Below are 18,017 nucleotides of genomic sequence, written 5' to 3'. Positions count from 1 at the left end.
AAGATTGCAAAAGGATTACAAAACTATCTATGTTTCATTTCCTTTGCAGAAATGAATGCACATGTGTTTCACTACAGTGATGCTGAAGGTCCAACACAAACCTTTCAAGAGAGATCCGCTCTCTCTCTTTTAGTTATTTAAAGGAAGTTGTTTCTCATTTATAGTAATGGTAACTTCATGTATACGTAAGTGTGTCTCTTGAAATCCTGTTTTATTTGATACAATTTGTTTTGATCTCCGCTCACTGCTGTCTTTCCTAGTTCAATTACGTGTCATTATCTGCTGTTGCCATTCATCTTTTGAGCCACAGTTTGTAGATGTTGAAGTTGGATGTCATATTGTGTTACCTCTCTTTTTGCTAATGAAGAAACACCATCAGCAAATTAACGGTTTGATTCCCACTCTGTGTCTGAAGTAGCCACAGTGAGACATGTCTGTGTGAGTGCAGATATGAGTGGCCATTTGAGATTCTCAACATGTGTCATATGTGCCAGATGAGAAACCGAGGGTGGTGGAAAGAAAACGAGCCTCTCCCTGCAGAAATAATAAGCCACCTCTCTTTATCATCCTAACATCATTTCTCCTCATCATATTTCCTTTCAGTCCTCTTTTATGTCTGACCCTCACCTTCATCTCTGTCTGCTTGCCTTAGTCATCCCTCTCCTTTTGGATAATCTAAAAGGTACTCGTCTACATCTCTACAGTAAGATCAGAACGACCTAAAGCTTTTTTCCAAATCATGATCAAAAGCAGAATTTCTATGGTAACCTCATCTACGTTGGCTTCGAGCACAAAAAGAATCAAAACATGTTTTGTTCTCGGGGGATACTGAGTAGCATGAATGAGCACTGGCTTGTCCTTTTTGGCTCGGTAATGGAAATCTGACTAATGGGAGATCAGAGGAAGCAGAGGAGCATGCTGGGAGAAATTTGCAGAAATGGAGTTTAAGCCTCACTGAGAAAATCAAACATCTCTTTTTTATCATTATGTGCATGAGATGTCAGTGAGTGTGATGTTTACTTCTTAGCAGTGTGGTTGTGTCACAGGGATTTAAATTAGTATAAATGTACAGATATGAGAACGTATTATTAGATCTAAACAGATTTTCTTTTGATTTACACAAACTTAACACACTTTTTTTCCGAATCATATCAAATCAAAACAGATAGAAACATTCAAGATTATCATTTATCAAAGTTCACTCATTTACTTGTATTGTGCACAATGAAGCTTTACTGATGGTGCACTGCTGTTATTTTTAGCCACGGTAGCTAAGGGATGTCAATGCAGATCAGTAAATCCACCGCTTTGGTGAGAACTCAAATATCCCAACAAATATTTGATGATATGCCATGAAACATTAAACACACATTCATAGTCATCTGAAACCTAAGGATGACTTTGAAGCCCTTTGTTTTCTTAGAGCCATCACCAATCTTGGCTTTTTGTGAAAAATCTTGACAACTTTTGGATGTTTTAAACTTAAATTCAAACCTCCCATTATATACACAAACACAAGTTAAAAATAAAGAATTGCCCATTGCAATTCAGACTTATATTTGTCTAGGTTTAAAACCTATACTCTTCTATTAACACTATAGATTTGCCTCTGCTCCATTGACTTTTACATAGACTTTAAATAGAAATTATGCATTATTATAAGATAAATGCAGGTACCTTATATAACTTTGTATATTTTGTGAGCAGCTTAACTTTCAGTATACATACACAGGGATGCATGCCAATTAAAACAATCTACATTGTGTGTCTGGAAGATACTTGATTATAAATTAATACAACTATTATTACTACAGTGACATAAAGAAATTAGAAAAGCAAGTTTATCTTTAATTTTTGTCATCATACCTTCTTTGTCTTGTCCATGGCCTTCAGTATGCACATATTCAGGTCTTCTAAGGCACCGAGAACATTCTCATATTCACCGAGGTGCTGGGAGAAATACTCTTCACGCAAGAAAGACACAAAAAAAGAAACATTTTGTGAGTTAAATGGCTAGGACAGGGCTGTACATGTAGGTGTTTTGTTGAAGCAGCAGTATGTGACACCTCAGTCAGCCCATGGGGGTTTGGTCATGTGACATCTTACATGCTTCTTATTTTACGCTGGGAAAAATTTCAAATAGCATTTGTGTCTATGCTGCTTCTCACTGTGAGGCAAAGCAAGAACAAACTATAACCGTGCAGATTATAACTGATATTTAAAGTTATTATATAGGTGATAAATCAACTTACCACAGAGCTCATCGGTGTCCACATTGCTGCAGAGAGAAATAATGAGAGAGATATTTTAATAAAGAGAATTCCTCACATGTTAACGTTTCCAAGGTTAACAAAGGTGACATTAATACATTTTCGTCCCTGTAAAAACAGTTTTTTCTCAACAGTCTATGATTTGGTGAATGATTGAATGATGACAAACGGGACCAAGTCAAATATGAATCATGAATAATTAAATCAATACGTTGCTTTTTGTGGGCTAGAGACTGGTGGTCCAGACAGTGAATCTCTCACAGGAAACCCTTCAGAAATGTTTGTGATGAACGTTCATGCATGAAAGTGTATAAGTAATACACAGAAATAAAGACAACAGCTAAAACAATTGAAATAGTGTCCCCTGTACAGCTTGATTTAAGAAAAACGTTATTCCTTGTTACAGTGAAGGAGGCTGGGGATTTACTCGATCAATCAGACCAAACAGGAGAAAACCCTTAGAGCCACAGAGGAGGAAGACCAGGGGTTAGCAACTGAAACTGAGCCACTCGCTGAAAGGCTTTTACTTGTGTGGTATGAACATGGCCTTTTTGGCTGTGTGGATGGACCAAGCACAAGTTAAGCACTGAAAACTAAGAGAGGATGAAACACGTGATGAATTATAGTGGTATAGAGTACTGCTAGTCCACTTGTGCAATTAAACACAATTAAATTAAGTGCAATTAAACACGTTTCCTGCACAAATTAAACTGAATTTAAGCTACATGAAATGTCTTTGCTTTTGTATTTATTTGAAGAATAAAGCAACCTGAGAAGAGTTAACAGTGACGGTGCTATATAAAAAGTTCATTATCTCAACAGCATAATTAGGTGCACAAGCAAACCGTAAATTATGAGCGCCTTCAGCTAAACTTAAATTGCTACCAGAAAGACCTCACAGCTTATTGACTCATCCGTGGATCAATACAGGATTCAAGTCCCACTTCCTAACACCTTTACTATCTGTCAGATGAACACAGAGGAAGCCACATGTTTGCTTTGGTTCAATTTAAGTTCAGCTCTAGATGCAAATATCATACTGTCTGCTTGTGCATCTAATTATGCTGTTGACATAATTAAACAATTATATAGCGCCATCATTGTTAACAACTCTTGCTTGTTTGACACATAAATGACAGATACTCTCATAATTCACAAATACTTTTATGGATAATGAACCGTTGCCATGTAATATCTTATTCTCTTTGACTGCAGGCACATTCAAACAGTGGTGATATTCATTCAATTAAATACCATAGACTTTTTCTGCCAGGATAATTTTCCTGTGTTTGTTGTAATAATACAAATTTTGCCCACAAAAGTGCGTCAACTGGGAAGTTGGTAAGTGAGCTTTAGTTTCTTAATTCACCTATTAACTTGTTGGTTTGCAACATTATTGCTTCAACATCGCCTGAGCAGCATCTCATACAGGAAAATATACCAAGACAATTTCTTCATCCGTCACTGTAGAAGATTTGGTTCAATTATGAAATGTAAGCTTGACTGACGTCAACCTAGTGACTCGAGAAAAACAGGAAAATGTAACTTTAGTTGATTCTGTTTCTAGTTAAGTATAAGTATACTTACTTTAATTAGTACCATTGGAAAAAACAATTTTGTGCAACAATACATTGGAAGCAGTCTCTTTGAGGGGACAAATTCTGCTTTCTTTTGTGCGTGTAAATGGTCTGCAAAGGCTAAAATCCCCAAATTCCCTCAAACAAACAAACAAACAAACAAACAAACTTTGATGGCAAACAGTGTTTTAAGCTGGCTGTGAACTTTTAGTCCTCTTTTATTAACCTTCTAGCTGGCTATGTGTACACACTATTAACATGGACTTATATACAGGATATGAGAAATGACAATACAAAAGATCAGTTATATTTTTGTTTTATTGAATGCAAGTGTTTTATATTTCACTTTCAATTCCACCTGTAAAGTTTATTCAATAAACAATAACAATCTCAAGACTGGTAATTGTCTTAAATAAATGCTTTTACAGAGTTAATTCAAAGTGGATCCAAATTCCCTTAAATTCTAAACTTTTCAGCGTTAATGTCATCGCGGCCTGACATCTCGGTGGAAGTGATGTCCTCATCAGGAAGGATGTGATATGGCGGACATCATTACATGTCTTGAGCACAGATGTAAGCTATTGAATTATCACAGCCAAGGTCATTGTATTTCCCATCTGTTGGCAAATGGAAGTCAAAGATTAGATACAAAAGAAAACATTAAAAGGCAGTTCATCTGGACAAAGATTTCGTTTTCAATCAATGTGTCAACAACAACAATAATAATGTTTTACCAGTATGCATCTCCATGCAGTTTCACCAGCACCCCAGGCGGCGAAGGTGAAGGCAGAGCCGTCGCTCCACTTCCAATTGTCCTCATGCAAAAGGTTTTCAACAGGCTGAGCTCAAGCTTTTTAGGTAGACAACCAAACTGCACTTGTTCCCAGAGCACAACAAGTCAAACTGAGCAGGAACTCAGCGTGAGTAACAGGAGGTAACAGCTGTGGTATTAGGAGTGTGGGAAACCTATAAACCAGAGTACAAACAACGATTTAAGCAAGGTATCCTTATTCATCAATGTGTGCACAAAAACATTTACGTAAGGTTTTTTGTTGTTGTCTTTATTAGGATCCCCATTAGCACTAGCATGAGCATTGGCTATTCTTCCTGGGGTCCTCACACACTCAAAACATACATAAACATACATACAACAAAATTAAAACAAAACAAAACAGCTCATAATTTCATGCAATTTACAGTGAAATGAAGTGAAAACTAAAATGGTCATCCAATTATCGCCATCCTAAGGCCAAACAAAAGTAAATACAAATAAGTGTACATGATAATATATGCATACATAGCCACAGGCACAGTTCAAATTTACTTTGTAATACTTAAATAATTTTTTAGCAACCTTTTGAAATGTACTTGAGAATTTTCCTGAATGATGTGAACCGGTAAAGAGTTCCAGCTGATCATGGCTCTGGACTGTTTTCTGTCCCATATTTGATTTAGATTTGGGTAATACAAACCTTCCTTCTATTGTATGTCGTGTTTGATAGTTATGTTGTGCATATTGCGCTATAAACCTTTGTGATAATATATCTTGTGAGTGAGTCACTGTAATATTTCTGACAAAATTTAATAAAATATAAGTTGACCTCTGTCTGACAGTTAACCATTTCAGTGTCTCCAGCATTTCAGTGACTCTGGTTCTGTAGGAGCACTGCAGTGCACATCGTGCTGCCTTATTTTGTGCTACTTGTAGTTTGTTTAAATCTTTTTCAGCAGCACTAGACCATATAACCAAACAATAATCAAGCTGCATCCAAAACTTGTCTACTGACATCCATAGGCAAATATTTTACAATTCTTTTTATAAGTGACACACCCCTTCCCATTTTACATACAACATTATCAATTTGTTTAGACCAAGATAATTTATGATCCAGGGTTATACCTAGCAATTTTGTCTCCTTGACCTGTTCAATTTCAATATGGTTTAAATGTAGTTGCAATTTTGGTTCAACTTTTAACATATGATTTGATCCTATTAATAACGATTTTGTTTTTCCCGCATTAAGTACCAACTTATTATTTATGACCCACTCTGATATCAGTAGTAGATCTTTATTCATAACATTTGTCAACTCTCTTGTAGTGCTCTTGAACAGAGCACTTATATACTAATAAAGGACTGGCTTATCTAAAGCCAGTTGAGTAGCACTTGAACTGATTGGCTCTATGAAACCTGATGTACTTATATGATTCTGTTTTCCTCAAGGTTGTGTCTTCCTGGTCGAATGTACTTATTGTAAGTCGCTTTGGATAAAAGCGTCAGCTAAATGCAATGTAATGTAATGTAATGATGCTGCATAATATATTGTTGAGTCATCTGCATACATTACAATTTTAGCTTTTTCTAACACTAATGGTAGGTCATTTGTAAAAATAGAAAATAAAAGTGGTTCCAAACAACTATCCTGAGGTACTCCACAAGTGACTGTTTTCATCTTTGAGAGACTTCCATTAAAAAAAACAGTTTGACTTCGATTTGTCAGGTAACTTTCTAACCACTTCGGCGTTTCAAAATGAAAATCATATTGTTCCAGCTTGTGTAACAACAAAGAATGGTCAATGACATCAAAAGCAGAACTAAAATCGAGTAGTACTGCACCCACTAACTTCCTATTATCAAGTTCGCCCTTCCAGTCATCTGTCATTTGTGTTAAAGCGGTGCATGTGGAATGGCCAGGTCTGTAAGCATGTTGATACACAGTATTAAGTTTGTTACCTTCAAAGTATTTTTGTATTTGATTGACAATTATTCTCTCCATTATCTTTGCTAATGCTGGTAATAAACTTATTGGACGGCTATTTGTACCAGAAAATGGTCCAGCTGGATTTTTTGCATGTGGAATAATTTTTGCTATTTTCCATACCTGTGGGCATACATTTATCAATACTCAAATTTATAATATGACAGATAGGTTAATCCATGATATATGTCAATCATTCTCAGTATATGAAAATAGGTGTTGAATCCTCATCCATTTTGCGCTAAAACAAACAAAGCAAGTCACTATTAAACTCAATAGAAAATGCATTCGAACCATAGACTGTATATATAAAGATTCAAACCAGTTTTAATGTGGGATTATGCTCCCAAAACCTTAATCAATAAATGTATTTCTACTTGTAATAATGCCCCAATGTGGCAGTGGGGAGCACAAGGGCTGACTTTAAATCCTCCAACTGTTAATGTTTAACACTCAGAAGATATAATTATAAACACTAACCACATCTATATGTAAAGTCACTCACCATGATAGCATCATAGCCTCTGATCCAGGCACCATATGTGATGCTTGCGATGTTTGATCAAATCACAGATTTCAAGAATTCCTGCTCTTCAACGTCTGCCACGGAGACCTAAAGAGGGAGACATGAACAGAAGCTGAGTGGAAAGAAGGAAAGGTGGAGGGAGGATTTTATTTCTCGCCATGAATGATAATATTAACTCTTAATGTCGACATCACCTCTGCATCGCTCCAAGACTTTGGAAGTGAGGAAGAAGACGAATGTGAGGAAGCACACACTCCCTCATTAACATTTGGCTAAACACATTTTTTATAAAGAAAGGTAGGCATTTTTATCTTCTTTAAAGTTTATAATATGAAGTTACATAGGCAAATAAATATACTAAGCACTTAAATTAACTTTTCTATTTAAAAAAAATATGTCTTGAAGACACACAATCATGATTTTAATTAATTAATTAATTAAAGTGTTCAGTCCTGGAAGCCACCTTGAGTCCAAAGTACTCATTTTCTAGTGTGGTATGAGTAGGTGGAGTTTGGGAAGTAATTGGTCGATGATGTGTGATTTATTGTTGGCCAATTAACTTCTAAACTATTTTGTGCAAGTTCATGAATTGATTTAGGCCATGAAGATTTTGTTAGATGTAGAAAACAATGTTTATTCCTGTGATTAACTGTTCACTCTCATTCCAGAGTCATGACCATGAGGTTGAATTGGGAAGGCGGGCAATCTGCTATAAATGTGACTGGAAAGAGAGGGGGTGTAATGTTTCTGTGAAATAATATTTTCTGTTGAAAGCTATAAATAAAATGCCTTTTTTTTTCTCCAAGAAAACCCTCTCTAGAATTGTGATTTTTTTATCACCTCACATTACAACAACGCTGTAAAATGATTCAGGCGTGCATTAGAAATACTTATTTACGTTGAATTGAATTATAAAAAGAATAAAAAGGAAAACGTTTGTAGGACTGACCTGCAGATGTCATCTGTAAACAGCAAAAGAACAATTTTCGTTTAGGTGAGTTTATATTTAATTTTTAAATATAATAAATTCTCCAGCCATTTCTTTTCAACCATATTATAAACTGAAAATTAACAATGTTTATTTAATTTACAAATGATTTAAAAACACTAAACAATGACGGGGAGATTGTTTAGTGTTGTAAATATATGATAATCATAATAATATACTGGATATATATGATATCATCTTTTTCTTACCAACACCAGTCCACTGATAAGCAAGAGCCCAGCAAGATGAATAACTGATGACATCTGTGTAAATATAAAATAGGAAAGTAAATACAACACACTGTGTGGTCGCAGCAAACACATTCAGATACTCTAAAGAGCCTTAACACTGGTATGGAAGTCAATATGTTCCATCTGATTTAGAAATTAAAAAGCCATTGTCTTTCACTTAATAATTGTGCATTGAAATTATGTATCTGAATTGTTTGCCTCTGAAATTCATTGTTCGAATTTTCTACAACTCGTTTTCACATTTTTTTTTCAATGTTCACAAATTCAGCAGCAAAAATTCAGTCACAAATCCATTTCCGTGACCAACGCAGCTTGATTTGGCTGGGCATTTGACTTGATCTACAATCGATTGCTTTTCCTTGGGTTCCAGGATGATGATCTACATTTTTTGTAGCTAAATCTTTGCCGGTGAATTTATGAACATTAAAAAAAGGTGAAAACAATGTGTTTTGGAACAACGACATTCAGAGGCAAAAGATCCAGATACATAATTTCAATGCATAATTGTTCAGATGGAACAGATTTACTTCCATACGCTGGGCTGATTCAAATACGTTTTTAATTCATTCATTAAAATTGGAAATTTCAATTTTACTTTTTAACTTTTCCATACAATATTTTAAGCATCCTTAAAAAAAAGTTATCTTTTGGAAGAAAATTCCTAGTATAATTAAGAATAATCATTTGATGCAATGCTGAGAGGAAAGTCTTACCTTTGTTGTGAGGATTATCTGATGATGTTGTCTTTGCGGAAGAGGGTAGCGAGTGATGGAGGGAGAAGAAAATGCAGTCTTTATAAACCTTCAGCTGTGGCTTAAAGAGTTCATTTAAACACTGTTTAATTATTCCAATGAGGACACGTTCAATACAATTGGGCAATTTCCCATGAAAGGGAGGTGTGAAATGAGCCAATATTACTCCACCTTGGACAATTTAGGGTTTATACGCGGCCTTTGAACAAACCCCTCTGGATGTTAAGGTGTAATCTTGTTTAACTTCTAATTAACTCAATTAACTTAACCTAATTCACTAAAATGTGTCTTCTTTTTTAGGACACATTTAAATTGCGTTTTTTTAGAGTAAGGACATATTGTTCGGCTCAAGTCACATCTTTTGTTTCAACGTGTACATACACAGAGTCTTGAGTTTTAAAGCACTAAATGGGTTGGCTCCGGCCTATATAGCTGAACTCCTCCAGCGCTACACCCCAGCCAGAGCTTTAAGATCTGCTGACCAGCTGCTACTGGTAGTGCCTCAAAACCAGAGGGCACTGAGCCTTCGCAGCAGCTGGCCCCAGGCTCTGGAACACTCTTCCCCTCCATGTGAGGTCGGCCCAGACCCTAGGGGCTTTTAAATCCACACTGAAGACATACTACTTCTCTCTGGCCTTCTAGTTATAGTGGGGTTACGACTCCTGACTGTTCCATGTGTTGTTTTTATCTGTTGTGATTTATTGTGATGTAATGTGTTTTTATGTGTTTAAATTACATGTACAGCACTTTGGCTCGACCAAAATCGTTTTTAAATGTGCTCTACAAATAAAATTTGATTTGATTTGAGTTTCATATATTTCAGTCATCATAAAGACAACCTCATTCCCATAATGCAACTCAATTATCTTTGTATTGACATCATCATGACAGTTATCTTTAAGTCTGACATATGTGTCAAAAAATTTAAAGGGCGGGAGTAATGGGTTAGGCAAAGAGAGTCCTTGCAAACCAAGATAGAGTAAGATAAGAGTAATGGATAATGCCTACTGAGTTTAGTTTAGTATAAAATATGAACTTTATGTTTTGATCAGAGAAGCATTGAGCCACTTAGCATCGGCCACATCCGTCTGCTGTGCTGAACAGTAGCAGTATGATAATAAAAAGGGTTTGTTTGACTTTTATCAATATTATTTAATGAATATACGCTTTAGGGTGTTCAAATAATTGTCTGTATTTACTAAAGGTGTGTTGAATCTGTTCCTCTTTGAAATAGTTAAACAGTGCTTTGCAAGCAGAGAATGAAACGCTTCGAGCCACAGCTGAAAGTTTATAAAGACTGCGTTTCCTCTCCATTAATAACTCGCTGCCTGCTTCTGCAACATCATCAGATCATCATCAAAGATATGACTTTAATCCTTCCTCTCAGAACAGAAGAGAAATGTTCTATAAGGGTCAAAAACATGTTTGAAAGAGCCCAGTGGTTAAGCTCTTCTGCTTTCCCTATTTTCTCTTCAAACAGATCAGTCATGATTTTAAATTAAGTTTATTTTCAGTTTAAACATAGGAAAAAAGACAGACAAATGTATTTAAACATAAACTCACCTGTTTAAAGTGAACTAACATGGTTCTGTTAGATGTTGTTACACATTGAAATACATTTATTGTTTGAGTTTTTTTCAAGTAGTGCAGTATGGTTTGAAATGCAACTTGAAATGCAATCCTTCTCCTTATCAAAGTTTCTGCTGAAGAGCCAATACGTCCATTCCATTAAACTGTTTCTTTAAAAAGATGTTCTACAACTATAACTCATTGCTAGCACAAATACAATTGTACATGGAGACTCCTCTAGTAAAGTAACAATATGTATGTTTCATGACACATTGCCAGTTAGCTTGCTGATGGTCTACCATGGGTTAAGTAGATGAACTGCCTTTTTATGTAATAGTTTGGTTTAATCTTTAACCTGCAAATGGGAAATACAATGACCTTATCTGAGCAAGAACTTACGTCTGTGTTGAGGAAATGTAATGTCCGCCATCACATCCTCCATGAAGAAGACATCACTTCCATCAATATGTCAGGCCTCGATGACATTAACGCTGGAAAGTTTCATCCTGATTTGGATCTTCGTTCAACTAACTTGTTAATAATAATAATAATAATAATAATAATAATAATAACTGAGATTTCTATAGCGCCTTTCAAGGGACCCAAGGTCGCTTTACAGGAATAGGGCAAGCACAAACAAAACAAAACAAAACAAAGGTCAGACAGACAAAACAACAGATAGATTTAAGGGCCGAAAGCCTTGGTGAACAGATGGGACTTGAGGGCCCTTTTGAAGGCGTCCAGTGTGGGGATGTTACGAATCTCCGCAGGGAGAGCGTTCCAGAGGGTGGGGGCTGCCACACTGAAGGCTCTGTCCCCGAAGGTTCTCAGTTTGGTGCGGGGGGTGGTGAGCAGGCCAGAGTCTGAAGACCGCAGGTTCCGGGGTGGGGCATGCGGGTGAAGGATGTCCGATAGGTACTGGGGGGCAAGGGCATGGAGGGACTTGTAGGTCAGGAGGAGGACTTTATAAGTTATGCGGAACTTGACCGGCAACCAGTGGAGGTGGATGAGGGTGGGAGTGATGTGCTGCCAGGGCTTTGTGTGTGTGAGGACCCGAGCTGCACAGTTTTGGACATACTGGAGCCTGTCCAGGGTTAAATGAAGTATTCATTCTCAATGTAACAACAATTTCAGACCACAGCTCAAGATGTCTGTCTGCAGATTGTGATTTCATTGAATAAACTTGATACCTGAATACTTGCATTCAATAAAGACAGAAAAACTATTGATGTCATTTTTCACATCCATTCAAACATCCAGTTTAATAGTGTGTGAAAGATCTAATCATCTTTATAAAAATCAAAAAGGTAGAAGCTTTGTGTGAACGAGTAGAAATATGAATACAATATATAAAGGTCTCATAACTAAACGTAACCATTTTAACTATTTAAATGTGTTAATAAACATTTGATGTGTTCCTCCAGCTCATGTGGGCTCCATAAATACACCGTTCCCTCTGACAGCGAGTGTCCTCAACACGATAGTTGGACATAATTAAAAGCAACATAAGAAAACAAAGTTACTTTGCAATCCAAATGTTGTAAAGCTGCCAAGTTCCATTAAATCCAAACAGCATCACCTTCTACATCTCCTCCATTATTCATAACTCACTTCTGACCTCTATGGAATAAAGTAAGAATTTACTTACTCTGTGTTGTGAGTGTCAATCGTGTGGAAGAGCTCCTGCAACTCTTCAGCTGTCAAGACTCCGTCAGAGAAGTAAGATTTGAACTCATCAAAGGAAAGTTTTCCATCATCTGGGGAAGGAGCACAAAAGGGAACTCGTCAACACAGTGCTAGGACATCGGGTGAGGTGGCCATTTTCATAGACTCGCTACATACAAAAGATGTTTGAGTTAAAAGTCTCATTTGTTCTGCACGTGTGTTGGACATAACAACCATATGAAATGTAAGCTTTCATGGCGGGCAAAAGATTTAAGGAGCGCTGTAGCTCAGATTTAACTCTTCATGTTTCAATAACGTAAAAAGAGTAATGATGTTAAATAAAAAATGTAAGTCCACCTGATAAGCAGAAAAAAAGGCTGACATGAGACCAGATACAGCCCCTTATAAACTGCAGGGGCTGAATCAGCAAAATACAGCATCAAATAAATTGATCAATGTCCCTTTAAATTGACACAAAAACATTGAAACATTATTTCTTGTTTTTAATGTTGTAGTAAAGAACAGGGAGAGATCACCTCGTGTTGCTTTAACCAACTTCATGGAAATCCATAACAATGATTCATTTGTATGATTTGAGGCAATCATGCTTAGAATAAAAAGGCTTTAGCTATGTGAAATATGGAAGAGGTAAAAGTAAACAACATGTTTTTCAGCAGCAAAATCATCGACCACAGGTGAAATAATTTTCCTGGCTGCAGTATTCTGTTTGTGTGACTAGAGGTGGCTGATCTTAAAATGTTCACAGGATGCTCAGTGTGTGTTGCATGCCACTATATGTGAGCAAGAGGGATGCACCAATGAGAACGCACATCCTCAAGGGCGCACTGACTCACTCGATGAGCTCAGAAATAATCTTGGAACGGACCTGCCATATTAGTGCTATTTACACAACAAAAACAACAAAAATGTGGGATGATTTCTTACCTTGCTGCATGACAAGACACACAGCACGTAAATAATGAGTTTTAATAAGCTCTTTTGGCTCCTTGAGGATTTTCTTTGCTAGATTCTGTCAAATGTCAGAAGAAAAACACGATGTGGTTTATTTGTGTGATACCAGCAATCATTGTCACTGTGTGAATGCGTTACATCAGTGGTTCTCAAACTTTTTCTGTCAGGCCCCCCCTTTGGAGAAAAAAAAAAGTCGGGCCCCCCCAACACAAATAATCAGGCTCAGTGGCGGCGCCAGATATTTATTTTGGGGGTGTTGTGGGGTAGCTTGACGTTTCATAGAGGGTGCTCAAACATTTAGGGTTTCCCACTAATGTACCGGTCGCTACAATGGAATTTTCTACTGCAACACTCCCCACGCAAATACACAACGTACCCGTGACTGTTACAATGAAGGCTCGATAATCAGCTCACGGCATATAGGTGTACAGATTTACTTTTTCATTATGGATATTTTACATATCACCCTTTTAAAAAACTCCTTATATCCGTTAGCATAGCTCACTAGCATCAGAAGCTAACAACAACGATCTCTCTCTCTCTCTCTCTCTCTCTCTCACGCACACACACAAAATGGCTCGTTCCACACACACACACAGAGCCGAGCTTTAATGAAACACAGAGACCCCCCACTTTGGGAACCTCTGCCTTACATGATGTGTGAAAGAATGCGTCTGCAGGGTTATATTTTACGACACACGTAAAGGTGACACAAACTGTCAGTCATACAATCAAATGGTGGTCTCATCTTCAATATAGGAACACATTTGATAGAGGGTGGGAAATCAGATCAACACATTGTGAGTAATTTCCCCTTGGGTCATTCAAAGACAAGTCCATTTTATTTATATAGCCCACAACAAACAATACAACATTTACGTCATTGGTTTTGCAATCTGTAGATCACACCCTTTGTCCTTTCCGACCCTTGATGAGGAAAAAAATGCACACAAATGCAAACCTGTCCATCAGACTGACACAATTGAACAAATCAGACTAAAAGAGAAAATCCAAATGTAAAGTCTGTGCTGTGTGCCATAACAATATAGATATTCCTTGATTTAAACTCAGGCTGTCTCTAGTAAAAAACAAAATCAACTATTTATTTCTGTGTGTGTTCTCACTGTTCAAACTGTATAAGACCTCCAGCTAAAATAAGTCATTAAGTGTGACTGATGGACATGATAAAAACTGTCTGGCTGGTATACATTGTTTATATTTTTCTTCGTGAATGCACTCAAACTGAACCTCAGTGGGCATGGTCAGTTTCCTGTTTCCATGGAAACTGAAAGAGATTTAGTAGAAAATCATGACCAGAATTTCATTGAGAAAATAGTTTTTACTCACACGAGAAAGGAAGGCTTAAAAAAACACAGAGAAATGTGTGTGTGAGTATGTTGGTGTGTGTGAGAGTGTGAGTGTGAGTGTGTTTGTGTTTCTGCTAAGAGCTTTTTGCGTAATATTTACCGTTTTTATCAGCTCTCCGTAAAATCTGAAACAAGAAAAGGGGAAAAGGAGAGACGTCAACAAAATGAATAAATGTGTGTGTGTGTGTTTAATAAATGGGGGCATGTGTGTGTGTCTGTGTGTGTATATCATTGATCCCACTCTCAAAAGCAGTGTGTCAATAAATTATTGATAGTGCTGTCCTAGAGTCCAGAGAAGATGAAAGGCAAAGTGGCGATGACCACATCAGCTCAAAATAGCACGTCCTACTGTCGCTTCTTATCGAGTTTGTACTTGTGAAGATTGCTCTTTAAGTCCACATACACATTAACACTATGCGATAAATCTGACAGCATAATGTGCAAGATTAACATTTGTAAACGCCATCCTTTCATCTTTGGATTTATAGCTTGGGGGAATTCAGCTCTTTGGTACAATTTGAGAAAAAATGATCTACCCTTCCTCTAGATCTCTGTGTGTTCTGACTTACATCATTTGTTTTTTTCTAATCAGTCTTTGTGTCCTATTCTGCTGACCCCAACTTAAAAACTGCTATTAGTCTCTTTCTCTGTACTTTTGACACATCTCATGTATCTGTAATCTCTATCAATTATCGATTACACCAAATGCACAACATGTTGCACATTTCAGCTCCACACTACCTCTTTTTAAATCTGCACAGCTCTCCACTTTGAATATATTATTTGTAATTCTCTCTTTTACTGTACTCAGTTTTCACATATGTATATGTGTGAATTTTGTCTTAATAATAGTAACTTTTTTAAAATGTATTGTAAGGAAGTTGTTCTACATGAGTTTGGGGCTTAATATGCTCAATATGGGCATAATAAGGCAGCAGTACCACACGAAAGGTCAGGAAAAGCGCTTTATAAATAACATGTATTACTATTATTATTATTATTATTATTATGTTAATTAACAACTATAGTCGATGGTGAATAAGTGTACCTTAATATAAAATGTAACCACAAATCTATATCTATACATATCTTCATTTATCTTGTCCCAATCCTCAATTGGTCTTCCCGAGGTTTTTTCCATGTTTGGAAAGGAGGGTTGTCCTTCTACGCTGCAAGGGTCTAAAGACAGGTATCTTACGCTTTACACATCGTAAGGCCCCTTTTAAATATTTAAATGTGGGGTTTTTCTTTTATTAATTGTGATATTCATGCAAATTATATTGTTGAAAATCATTAAGCTTTGTGTGCTGATTGGATTTAATTATACTGGTAACTCATCACAAAAAATGGAAAATCTAGCACCACAACATGAAAAAAAGGAAGAAGGTCACACATGGAGACACAGTTTATCTAACCTTTTAAAGGATGAAACGACTGTTTGGAGTCAGCGTGTGTGTTTAAATGACACGCACCCGGCTGAGCTAGCTATATAGGAAATGTCAAGAAAACAACAGACACACATTTCCAAACATTTGGACTACCTATGTTGCAAATGTATTATCTTTTCAATTTAAACACGGCATCTATTGCACGTCTGTCCGTCCTGGGAGAGGGATCCCTCCTCTGTTGCTCTCCCTGAGGTTTCTCCCATTTTTCCCTTTAAACTGGGTTTTCTTTGGAAGTTTTTCCTTGTACGATGTGAGGGTCTAAGGACAGAGGGTGTCGTATTGTCATACTGATATTCTGTACACACTGTGAAGACCACTGAGACAAATGTAACATTTGTGATATTGGGCTATATAAATAAACATTGATTGATTGATTGAGAAGCAACAATCTGATGTTGAAACTGGCCTTTAAAGGAAAGCAGTGGTTTCATTCACTACCAGAAGATAAAGCAACTGCTCATTATCAGCAAGACATTTGATGTTATACGCCATCAACCTTTAATAACTGTTGATTCCCATTCAGGCAGCCAACAGGTTTACTGTCAAAGCTTCTCAAGGGAATGAGAGAGTGGAGGAATGAGGAGGAATATAACGAGGTGGTGGGTGCAGAAGCAGAATGCAGTGCCGTGATATGGATATAAGATGTTATTTCAATCTTGAATTTCTTATCATGTGAGGGAGATCTATAAGTGTTGGTAATCTTTATCATCCTTTAAAAAGACGTAGGTTAAAAAAGTTCTTAATATATATAAGGAATTGCCTTACTTGAGCTAGATTTGGCTTTAGAAAAGGAATAACAGCCTGGCTTTGGTCAAAACCAAGAAGATCTATTATGCTTCATTAATTTGGTTTTTGAAAACTGACATAACAATGGATGGAAGTCATTACATGATGAATCTAAATTAAGGGTCTGCAAAATCTAATTAATTAATCATATGAACCAAGGGATTTTTCTGCACCCAATATGCATAAAAGGGATCCATTTTAACTTGTGTGATCAAAAAACCTCCACGGATAACTATTGAAATCACTAAAACATACATTTAAAAAGTCAAAATGCTTCTTGAAATGCAACACAAATCAAAATAAAAAATCTGGAAAGAATAATGTTTTTCCCCCTGATTTGTTCTGCTAATATAGGCTTTAGATTGTTAGGTTATCAGAAAAATGCTAATATAGTCCTGTATTATGAAGATGCAATACATTTTGTATTGCAAATAATGATTAAAAAATGTTTTACTTACATCAATGAAAATCGACATCCCCTTTTTTAGCTCCATTTCAGCGGTGGGCTCCTCAAACACAGCCTGAACCTGTTCTGAACAATCCATCTTTAAAAATGTAGCTACAGAAGTGCAGGGGAATGTGTCCGCGTGAACCTCTTATCTGGTCAAAAAGAGCGACTGTTTAACGCGGTCAAGTCAGACGGAATAAAAGGCACAACTTCCGGATTAAGGTTTAACACATCACATTTTCACTATTACATCAATACCACGACCAACCTATTCTAGATGTTTTTGTCTGCCCTCATTTTGCTACACATGTTTCTGTGTATAGTTTTGACGCTATTGTTTGCATGACTGCCACAAACAACGATACGTTTCCTGAATACGTATGCTTTTATTATGAAAGCGAAGTCACTTAACTTCCTGCCATGTGCTCTGTCGGCTTTCTGCTGTTGTGATGAGTGCAAACCATAGACTGTGGTGCAAACCTACATTGGAGGAAGCGAAATGTCACTCAAATCAAATGCAACTTCAGTATCGCACTTTAGGAAAATAAATCAATAAATGAAAGATGTACTTTTAATGACAGATAACATAGCCTATGTCTAGAATCAAACATATCTACAGAATAAAGCCAAATTAGCAGC

The 18,017-nt window shown here is 36.6% G+C and overlaps 1 protein-coding gene and 1 long non-coding RNA gene across 2 annotated transcripts in view; both read right to left on the bottom strand.

Annotated features, from left to right (window-relative positions):
* The window catches only part of necab1 (N-terminal EF-hand calcium binding protein 1), a 35,750-nt gene extending 18,191 nt beyond the window's left edge, over positions 1-17,559 (bottom strand). The window contains exons 1-5 of the mRNA XM_034094770.2: positions 17,389-17,559; positions 14,797-14,821; positions 12,341-12,449; positions 2,253-2,278; positions 1,867-1,964 (exon numbers count right to left, since the gene is read on the bottom strand). Coding sequence (XP_033950661.1) covers positions 1,867-1,964; positions 2,253-2,278; positions 12,341-12,449; positions 14,797-14,821; positions 17,389-17,475 — 345 coding nt within the window. The 5' untranslated portion in view covers positions 17,476-17,559. The remainder of the gene's footprint in view (positions 1-1,866; positions 1,965-2,252; positions 2,279-12,340; positions 12,450-14,796; positions 14,822-17,388) is intronic.
* Positions 4,219-11,767, bottom strand: LOC117455316 (uncharacterized). The gene is made up of 5 exons (XR_004553078.2): positions 11,092-11,767; positions 8,330-8,383; positions 7,112-7,219; positions 4,582-4,813; positions 4,219-4,464 (listed from the first exon to the last, which is right to left on the bottom strand). It is a non-coding gene; the product is annotated as an uncharacterized lncRNA (long non-coding RNA).
* Positions 17,560-18,017: the final 458 nt, after the last annotated feature.

The sequence above is a fragment of the Pseudochaenichthys georgianus genome, chromosome 11, assembly GCF_902827115.2.
Source record: "Pseudochaenichthys georgianus chromosome 11, fPseGeo1.2, whole genome shotgun sequence".
Taxonomy (NCBI): Eukaryota; Metazoa; Chordata; class Actinopteri; order Perciformes; family Channichthyidae; genus Pseudochaenichthys; species Pseudochaenichthys georgianus.
This window is presented reverse-complemented; position numbering and strand designations above follow the sequence as displayed.